Source organism: Mastomys coucha, unplaced genomic scaffold, assembly GCF_008632895.1.
Source record: "Mastomys coucha isolate ucsf_1 unplaced genomic scaffold, UCSF_Mcou_1 pScaffold20, whole genome shotgun sequence".
Taxonomy (NCBI): Eukaryota; Metazoa; Chordata; class Mammalia; order Rodentia; family Muridae; genus Mastomys; species Mastomys coucha.
In genome coordinates this window covers 122,394,097-122,405,192 of record NW_022196903.1, presented here as the reverse complement: position 1 = coordinate 122,405,192, position 11,096 = coordinate 122,394,097, and the positions used below count along the sequence as shown (strand labels likewise).

The following is an 11,096-nucleotide window of genomic DNA, read 5'->3' as shown; positions in this document are numbered from 1 at the left end:
TCTTTATTTACTTATTTAGTGCATGCATGAATGAGCATGTGTGTGTGTGTGTGTGTGTGTGTGTGTCTGTGTGTGTGTGTGTGTGCTTGTGTGCACAGATATGGAGGAGTCAGTTCTCACTTTCACCCTGTGGGTCTCAGGGAGGACACTTATTTCGTCAGGCTAGGTGACAATTGTCTTCCTTGCTGAGCCATGGGACCAGCCCAGGAGGAACAATTTTTAAAAGTAGAATTCTTAAAAAATATTTTAATCTCTTTACAATAGACCCAGTCCTTGAGGTTTTGGAGTCAGGACCCACAGGTTTTAAAAGGAGACCCATGGGATGAAAAGATGTCAGAAAGCAGTTATTCTCAAATTTCCCTTTCAACATATATCTCCTCCCAAAAACTGCAGGGGCATCATAAAGTCGTCAAGCCTCAGAAACCACGAGATTTATCTTCATGAGAAGAAAACAACCACACTAAAATAAACCAATATTAAGAAATGAGTATAGGGACTGGAGAGATGGCTCAGATGTTAAGAGCATTGGCTGCTCTTCCAGGGATCGGAAGTTCAATTCCCAGCAATTACATTGTGGCTCAAAACCATCTGTAATGTGACCTGATGCCCTTTACTGGCCTGCATGTATACATGCAGATAGAGCACTCAGATAAAAGAAATAAGTATAAATGTTGTAATTGAAATAAGCATTTATGCCTTAAACTGCAGATACACAATTTTAGTTATTTTTATTATCTACTGAATATTTTAAATATTCATAAACATTTTCAAAAGCTTGGTACATATATCAAAGAGGATTAATATGAAAATAGAATCTACAAAAACTTACATAAGTTTTACATAAATGATAGCTATTGAGACTGGGAGTCTGTCCTTAAAGAAACACAGAAATACATTTCTTTCTCTTGGTTTTGTTTGTGAGACAAGATCTCCCTGTGTAGCTCAGGCTGGCATAAAAATTTGGTGATCGACCTGCCTCAACCTTTTGAATGAGGAAGAAATCTGTAACTGTCATAAAGGGTTGGGGGGTGGGGGGTGCAGAGACATGCTCAGTGGGTGACAGAGCCTGTCTCTGTTGCTAAACCTGCCAATCTAAAAGAAAAATATTTCCACAGCTTCAGACCTGGGCATGTGTGTCCACACACCTATAGATGCGTGTACACAAACTCATTTTTAAATTAAGATAAAATATTGGGGTTTCTTCCTTCCCCAGTCCCAGGAAGATAGGGCAAGCAGTTAGTGAGCTAGTCTGTTACCTCCCCCTTCAGCTCAGCCACTGGACTCTGGCAGTCTCTGCTTGAAGCTACCACCTGCGGAGCTAAGACAAAAGCTCTCTGCAGAATGTCAGGTTTTCCTTGAAGCAGCTGCCTGGGAATTCAAAGTGAGATATGACCACACCCACCACCTGACCTCTTCTGCAGTGTTTATGTTATGTAAATATCATGTAACCTAGAGATTTGGTTTTGGTTTCTCGTGTACCTATATATATTCTGGATATTCTAAGAAAAGTTGAAGCCTTGATTGGGATGCAACTTGACTTTGTGTTTTCTCTTGCATCTCAAACCCTATATTTCAAGTCCTTTGCTCCTTCCCTTGAGAGAACCCAAGTTTGTCAAACTGTGGGACAGTTTCACTAGTCACTTCATTTGATAGCTCCCATATGCACTATTCGGACTTTCATGAATTTGTCTTTTGCTGACTTACTTTGCTTGATCCTAATAGCAAAAGCTGAAAAGATGAAGGAGGTTTCCCTTAAATGTGGAGTTCATTCTATCCTGTTGTTTGCTTGGAGAAATATCCATACAGCCACAACTGGATATGTTATTACTAAGTATCCCCTCACTATGCTTATGACTTAAGGAATATATGCTCAGATGGCTTACTGAGAAGCAAAAATCATAATGCTAATTATATTTCTATACATATAAGCCTGTGCCCCTTTGTTTTAATAAAATTGCTACTGGATACACAGACTGCTTGTCAGGAAGTGGTCTGGTCAATAATATGTCGACCTTTTAATTTTACAAAGGACATGTGAATTTAGAGATGAGATTTCTCCTTACTAAGACTCTTATCAAGACACAAAACAACATTATCTAAATTAAAATTATGATAAATAAAACTTTTCTTTACCTGTATTAAAGATTAAGACAGTTGGACACAGCATCTATCCCAACACCAGAAGTAACTGGGACCAGGAGGACCAGACACACAGGAACTCCACCAGCTCAGTGGCTCAGGTTTCTTCCAGTATGACTGAGCTGGTGCCCTCAGCAAACATTGGGCGCAAGCTCACCGCAGACAGTCCCACAACACCCAGAGGAAGCTCCACACCCAGGATCAGAGATAAGGAGGACACAACATCTGTCCAAATACCAGGAGTAACCAGGACCAGTGGGACTACGCACACAGGAATTCAGCCAGCCCAGTGGCTCAGGTTCCTTCCTGTCCCACAACACCCAGAAGAAGCTCCACTCCCAGGCACTCTAACATGCCCAGGATCAGAAGTGAGGAGGAAACAACATCTGTCCCAACACTGGAAGTACCTGGGACCAGCAGGACCCAGGCACAAGGGAACTCTACCAGCCCACTGGCTCAGGTTGCTTCCAGTCTGTCTGGGCCTGCTGGTGCACTGAGTAGAACTTGGGCACAAAGTCTGCAGTCATTCTCAAAATACCCAGAGGAAGCCCCACTCCCAGGTGCTCTAACAAGCCCAGGGTCACAAGATCCCAGAATCACAGGATCACAGAGACAGCTTGACTCTTAGGAGTCCTGACACAATCAGGATCACAGGAAGGACAGGCTCCAGTCAGATTTAGCAAGGGCAGGTAGCACTAGAGATAACCAGATGTTGCAGGGCAAATGTAAGAATATAAGCAACACAAACCAAGGTTACTTGGCATCAACAGAACCCAATTCTTCCATCATTGCAAATCCTGGATACACCATCACACTGGAAAAGCAAGATTCAGATATAAAATCACTTCTCATGATGATGATACAGGACTTTAAGAAAGACATAAATAGCACCCTCAAAGAAATACAGGAGAACACAGGTAAACAGCTAGAGGCCCTTCAAGAGGAAACACAACAATCCCTTAAAGAACTATAGGAAAACACAATCAAACAGGTGAAGGAAATGAGCAAAACCATCCAGAATCTAAAAATGGAAATAGAAACAATAAAGAAATCAGAAAGAGAGACAACCCTGGAGATACAAAACCTAGGAAATAAATCAGGAGTCATAGATGCAAGCATCACCAACAGAATACAAGAGATAGAAGAGAGAATCTCAGGGGTAGAAGACACCTTAGAAAATATTGACATAACAGTCAAAGAAAATGCAAAAAGCAAAAAGCTTCTAACCAAGAACATCCAGGAAATCCAGGATGCACTGAGAAGACCAAACCTAAGGATAATAGGTATAGAAGAGAGTCAAGACTCCCAATGGAATGGGCCAGTTAATATCTTCAATAAAATTATAGAAGAAAACTTCCCTAACCTAAAGAAAGAGATGCCCATGAACATACAAGAAGCCTACAGAACTCCAAATATACTGGACCAGAAAAGAAATTCCTCCCATCACATAATACTAAAAACACCAAATGCTCTAAACAAAGATAGAATTTTAAAAGCAGTAAGGGAAAAAGGTCAAGTAACATATAAAGGCAGGTCTATCAGAATTATACCAGACTTCTCACCAGAGACTATTGAAAGACTGGAAGATTTAGAAATTTGGGAAAAAAGCATGCTAATGAAAAGGGAAATGTATTAGTAGAAATGTATGTATACTTTATAACCTTTACTTAAAGGACATAGAAGGTCTCTGTAACGAGACAAGAATGTAGACTAGCCAGTTTCAGAAACCTGTTGGCCACAAAGGCTCCCCCTAGTTAGGTCCAAGAACAAGAGGCAGGATATGAGCCATCTGGGTAGTTCTAGGAAATGGTCAGCCATAAAGTGAATAACATTGACCAGACCACATTCTTGGGCATAATGAGTGTGTAGGACGTTTTACTTATGACCCTGACGCAAATTGTGCCTGGGTCTCTTTAGAATTTTCCACTGTTCTCTTGTTATGTTTCCTTGGTAACCCCTTCACCCCCCTAGTTTGTGGTTTTTCCCTTTAAATACCCCTCACTTCTTCGGTTCTCTGGCCGGCAAGGTCATGAGATCGACCCTGGTACCGGTATCCCAAATAAACCTCATGTGACTGCAGCAAGGTCGGTCGCTCATGAGTTATTGGGTGGTTGTGTTATCCCAAGACTTGAGTGATGGTCTCCCCAGCTATGGGGGTCTGTCACTGTGAAAGCTAGAAGATCCTGGGCAGATGTCATACAGACCCTACAAGAACACAAATGCCAGCTCAGGCTACTATATCCAGCAAAACTCTCAATTACCTTAGATGGAGAAAACAAGATATTCCATGACAAAACAAAATTTACACAATATCTTTCCACAAATCCAGCCCTACAAAGGATAATATATGGAAAACATCAAAATAAGGAACAAAGCTACACCCTAGAAGAAGCAAGAAAGTAATCTTTCAACAAATCCACACAAACCTAATTCTACCTCTTACAACAAAAATAATAGGAAGTAACAATTACTTTTTCTTAATATCTAAATGTAAAAATTAATATTACCAACATATCCTAATCAATTGAAACCCAAAAAAATGAGGAATTAGAAACTTGTTGAATGTCATCCAATGGTCTCTCTAATTTGGTAATTGGAGAAATAGGTCCAATATTATACAATCCATATACACTTTCAGCCTGTTTGTTCGGGAAAATGTCTTGCTGTGTACAACATAATGGTCTTGAGATCTTGCTTCTCCTATCTCAGCTTCTTTATTAGCGTATTGTTTATTTCATGTTTTTATACTATACTATGGTTTTCAGAACAGCTTACATATTTTAAAAGTATTTATATACTCAAAAGAAATGTAAACAATTAAATTGGGAGGGATTTTGTAAGAGAACAACAAAGAGTAAGACTGAATGCTTTGCTTGACGTTTGTAACTCTTGTATCAAGTTAGCACAGTAAGAGCTAAGATTTTAAGCTCTACTAAATATAAAACAAACAAATAAACAAAAACACTTTATATATTTATATTTATTTAAGAAAATATTAATAGTGATGTGTTATTTTTGAAATATATAGAAAATACATTTGGAGTTATTTAAAATTTATATTGAGAAAAACGTGTGTATTTTCAGTATTGCCGTAGATAAGTATCTACATAAGACTATTAAATTGATTGTTGTTTTATATCAAACAACTTTTATAATACTCATTTTTATTATTATAGTATTTTATAAATTTCAAAGAATATGACAAAAAAAGATATTGTAGGTATTGAAGGGGGCCTCTGGGAGAAGTTGGGGTACAAAAGGAAAACAAGAATATGATTTAATTCTATTTACTTAAAATATGTTTTTTAAATGTTAACAAATTCAGATAAATTGAGATCATGTAACTTTTCTTATAATGCAATAAAACTTAAAAAAACTAGAGAGAGAAAAAAGATTAAGACTGTTATGTTTTCTTTATATCTATTAAAATCTTCTAATGTGGTAGATCAGAATTGTATGTGAGCTTAAGCTAGTCATAGGATCGTTAAACTGCTCAATGTCCTCATTTGCGCCAAAAGGAAAGTACTTCACAAACTCTTAGAGTTCACTTGAGACTTAAACATACTGTAAACCAGTCATTTATCACAATTCCTAACAAGGGATATCTGCAAATGGAAGCAACAACAAGCATAATTGTATGTTTTCATTTGTGTGCTTTCAACTTCAGCAATAGATCTTAAATTTAATTTGGATCTAACTTTTCAGCCAGCTGTAAGTGTTGTCTCAAATCTCAAACCATCAAACTTTATCATATACTTTAAGGATGAGGCCAGCTTCCATAAAACTTGAGTTCTCTCACTAAAATCTATAACTTGATCTTTTAGAAGAGTTATGACCAAATTCACATATTTACTGATTAGTTAAAAATTAAGGCAGGGTAGACTTTCAAAATGACATATACATAGGGTACCATTAGTGGTCACAATGGGGCCATTTCATGTCAACAGAAGTAAAATCATGATGGGAACCAGTATAGGATAACCTGTAAAGTGACTCTAACTTTGGAAGAGAGCCAAGGGGGCTCCTCAGTGCCATGGGATGACCAGTCCAGGCCTCCCTCCACCCGTGGGAGACAGGATCTTAGTCACGTAGACAAGGCAAAGAAATGACAAACAGAAAACAGACACAAGGATGTGTTGTAACTGAATGCAACTTGTACAAAGTAGAAATCAGGCTTCTATGGTATACAGAAAACAGGGCATACTACAGAAGTTACCTAGGCAGGAGATGGCTACATCAAGGTCAGTGAGAACAAGCTGCCAAGTGCAAGGTGGAGGAGCAGCGGTGTCCTTTTTCTTGGTCTGGGTCGTTCTGGCAGCCCCAAGGTAAACTCTTAGGATCTGTCTGAAGCAAATAGCTGAAGGTCTTACTTCAGCACTCCTTGGCTGTAAGGTAAACAATTAGTGGGGGAAGCCCTACAACTTTTAACTTCTCACTGGCAGTAAAACAGTTTTTCTTTCTGTGTGAGACTGCTCTTATAATAAGAGCCTAACTGCTATTTCTAACCCTTGAGACACCCTGGCTGGGAAGACAACTTCTTAGTAAAAATTCCCAGCTAATTACAGCTAGGAAATCTATTAGGATTATTGAAGCACTGTGAAGGCCAGGAAATAGTGTTCAATCTCAGTGTTAGCTATAACAAAATATTTCTTAGGGCACCTTTATGCCTGAATAAAGAAAACACAGATCTCTCCACAGACTTAGTAGAGATCAATCTGGAACACGTCTGAGTTAGGAGATGCCCACAACTGACTGAAATCCCCAGGAGACAAACTCCCTTTGGAGTCAAAACGCCTCTTGTCCATGATCAGGTTTTAACCCTGATACTGTAGATCTACTGGGGTAGACAAGTGCATGCAGCACCTCAGGAAATACTTTGGTCTCTGCATCCCGGCAATTCACTTTCACAGTACTCACTGTGGGTGGCTTGTCCTATTACTGTGGCCACCAAGAAAACCACTCCAGTGCTGGCCAGTCTCAGAGCTGTCCAATGCTACCTTGCACACTCTGGGTAATCTGTAATGATAAAATGTTCTCCTGTAAGATTTAACATTTTAAACAGACTTGTAAATGTGTCATAACTGTAGAAAATCCTGATAGTACACACCACCCTAAGACAGGAAAGGAACCTATAATCGGTTACGTGGTGAGGTAAATGGGCGTGATGGATCACATCTATAAATCCAGCATTCAGGAAGTTCAGGAGTTTCCTGCAGGAGCTTTGACACGTGTTTGTGGCCAGCCTGGGATAGTAGCATGAGCCTCTGTCTCAAGCAAACAACAAAGTCCCCAGTCAAGATTATCTGAGATGAACATAGACTTAATTGTCTTGAAAAATGGATGTATGGAGTCTATGAGATCGACGTGGTTTATTTGCCATCATCATGTTTTTATCATCATCATTTTATTTATCATCAAATAGTCTTCTTACAATTCTATTCTAGCATCACACTTCACAGAATAGAGTGGTTGTTAAGCTTTCATGTGCATATTAACTTACTCAGACAATATTCAGAAGAATTGAGTCCCAGGAAAAAATAGACAAGTAATGCCAAAATAATTGAGTGATTCAAATTAACCCAGCTTTTCTATTCCTTTTGCTCTTCCATGGATAGAGCTTTAGGCATTGGATATGAAACCTGTTTACCAGATCAAGTTTATATAAATCATCACTGCTATTTGCTTCTGAGAGTTTTATAATTCTACATTTTTATAGTTTTTTGTTAAAAAATAATTTTTGTTTAAAGTATGGAATTTTTAAGAGCTCTTTAAAATTTTTTATACATTGAACTTTAAACTTTTAGCACTATTTATAATTCACACATGTCTGTGTGTGTGTGTACACACACATACACGCGTGTACACACACATACACACACACATTTTGCTGTTGTGTTTTACTTAAAAAATGTATCAGTGATATTGATGAGGCTCTATTGGGGAAAGCATTTTCTATTCTGTTTATTTATGCATATGTTTCTCCCTTTTTGGTTTTGTTTTATATTTTCTTTGAAACAGGAACTTATGTAACCCAAATTAGTCTTGAAGTATATATGTAGGTGTTTACCATGAACAAGAGCTTATCCTCATGTCTGTACCTCACTAGTACTGGGGTGACAGTATGCCTATGATTCATGTGTCAGTATGTTCTGTATTGTCCTACTGTTTAAAATACCTTTGATTGGATGTTAAAGATTTCCTTATGAACCCCTCAAACTTTTTTCTTCTTTCTAAAAATTATGGTGATTAATCTATTTCTACATATTTAAAATCAGTTTTTCAAAGTCCTTAAAATGATTTAAGATGTTTATTTAAGATTCTAGACCACAGACAAAATTAAATCATTTGACATCTCTTCAGGAGTTTGTAGTTTCACACATATAGATCATATATATTTATGTCTAAATATTTTTAATGTTTGGTGCTATTGTAAATTGCACTTATAAATATTAAATTCTAATTATTTATCATTAATATGCAAAAAACAATTCGCTTTTTAATGTTAGCCTTGATCTCTGCACATTTAGAATTCTCCCTTCCTAGTTTTGGAAAATCCTTATATTGATGTTTTAAAGTACCTACCTCGACAGTCATATCATCTGCTACAAGAAACTACTTAATAAAAGAATAAGTTAACATTCTCTTCCTTCCAACAATCTCATAATTAAGAAAGAAATTTTTCAGTCCATTCTTTTCCAGTCCGTTATAACTTTTTGTTTTGTTCTCATAGGAAACCAGGACTTCTCTTCTTCACAAGGAGCTGAGACTTCCAGTCTAGTGTGAAAACAGGTGAGCGTGGATGTCTTCATTTCAGATCCGAGAGTAAAACATATTCTGTCTCTCACCTTGAAATCCGATGTTAGCTGAAATCTTAGGCAGGGAGAACTCCTGGCATTCTAGGCTAGCTTGTTTCTCATGACAAGTTCCAGGTCAACCTGGGCCACAAAGTAAGGCAATGGATAAAGGAAAGGGGGAGGAAGAGAGAGAGAGGAGAGGAGAGAGAGGAGAGAGGAGAGACAGAGAATATCACCTACACAATACAGTCAGGAATATTATTTCTGCTCCAACAGAGGAGGCAATAGGGAGATGCAAACTCATGAGCCAGAAGGCAGACCTGGTGATGTGCATCTGCAGTCCCAGTCTGCAGTCCCAGGGTGGGAGTCTGAGACAAGAGAGTGCATGGCTCAAAGCAGAATGGGCTACGAGCAACAACACCTTGTCTCAAAAAGACAAACAAAAACTTTAAGAGGAGAATGCATAGAACAATCACTCTGTGACCCAAATTCTAGATACACTTAGCCATTAACCAAGAGCCCTGCTCAGATTTCTAAACTGTTTTTTTACATCAAAGACAGGCAGGGTGGTGGTGCCAGCACAGCCAGCTCCTGGGCAGCAGCATCGGTTTCTTAGACACACTGTGGTTTATCATCTGTTTTCTGTACCATTTTCCACAAGCCTTAATTGTTCAGACTAGCACGGAAATAAGTACATATAGCAGTCTGCCTGCTTGAGAGGCAGGAACAGTGACAGAAGAATCACATGGAAAGGGAGATTGGGATCTAAGGGGATTCTTTAACAGGATCTCCACTTGGAGAGGCAGTTGGAGGGGATAAAGAATTAGAATGCAGAACAAGCAACCTGAAGAATAAAAATAACAATGAGCTTAAAGACAGTGATGAACGTTTGGATGTGCACACATGAGGAAGTTCACTTAATGCCTAGTGCAAGCTATTTATACAGATATGGTACACAGATACACAGGTCAAAGAGGGCATTAGATCCCCCTGGAAATTAGAGTTACAGATGATTGTGACCCCTCAGATTGGTACTGGGAATCAAACCCGGGGTGGGGGGGGGGATCTGCAATCAAATATTCAAACAAAACAACAAATATAAATGACTGCAGCCATGTTTCCATTCTCTGTTAATAATTCTGATTGACTCTAAGAAAAATAAAGATGACAAAGAAGCTGAGGAGGAGGGTGACCCCATAGAAAGACCAACAGTCTCAACTAAACTGCACCTCTGAGGTCTCTCAGACACTAATAAATTAATTGATTGATTGATTAAATAATAAAGATGACAAGCTAATCACTGGGCAAAAAGAAGGAGGTGGGCCTTCTGGGTCCAAGAGAGAAAAAAGGGATGCAGAAGGAACAGGCCATATTTTTACAGTGAGGGGGAGCAAGAGGAAGCAAGATATAGACCAAGAACTGTTAGATCTAGGGGCGGCTTTTGCCTTCTGTGTTCTCTAACAATATTGTAAGTTACCATTCCGTCAGCATTCAAAGTCAGTGTTTTGTGCAATGATTATGGACAGAATTTATAGTTCTTATAAATATGTTGTTACTTCAGCCAGTTAGCACTAGAACCCTGCTTGTAATGTTATTTATTTGTTGTTAAACTATTCAGGCAGATTCCACCAGTTCTTGTTGCCCAATATCGCTTATCTTCAGGCAGTGTAGAACTCTACTCCCTAAAATCCTTTGTACCACAGCAGACAACTGGTTGAAGGTTGGATAGAAAAATCCATTACGAGAGTTAAAATAAGAAAGGGAAGTAGGGATGAAGAGATGATTGTGTGGTTAAATGCCCTGTCTCCTCTTCCAGACCTGGTTCAACTATCAGCACCCACATGGCACTTCACAACTATCTGTAATTCCAGTCCTAAGAGAATTGATGCCCTCTTTTGACCACTGATACATACACATATATGCAGTCTAAAGGAGCATGCACACACACACACAAAAGACACATTAAATAGAAGTAGTGAATGAAAAAAAAAAGGACATTGACCACAGTAAGAGCAATCACACTGGCTAAAACCATCCTGAAATGACTGAGCAAAGTACACCACCCCCTGTCAGTGGGAGCTGATTTTCTCCCTCATACCCTCAGGACAGCTTCAGACATCTCCAAGGGATGAGAGAGTCAAAACTGCAAGTCCTCAAGAGCAG

At 38.7% G+C, this 11,096-nt stretch overlaps 1 protein-coding gene across 1 annotated transcript in view; it reads right to left on the bottom strand.

Moving 5' to 3' along the window:
- The window catches only part of LOC116099670 (C-type lectin domain family 2 member D11-like), a 45,668-nt gene extending 43,426 nt beyond the window's left edge, over positions 1–2,242 (bottom strand). Inside the window, exon 1 of the mRNA XM_031383596.1 lies at positions 2,134–2,242. Within this exon, the coding sequence (XP_031239456.1) occupies positions 2,134–2,167 (34 nt within the window). The 5' untranslated portion in view covers positions 2,168–2,242. The remainder of the gene's footprint in view (positions 1–2,133) is intronic.
- Positions 2,243–11,096: the final 8,854 nt, after the last annotated feature.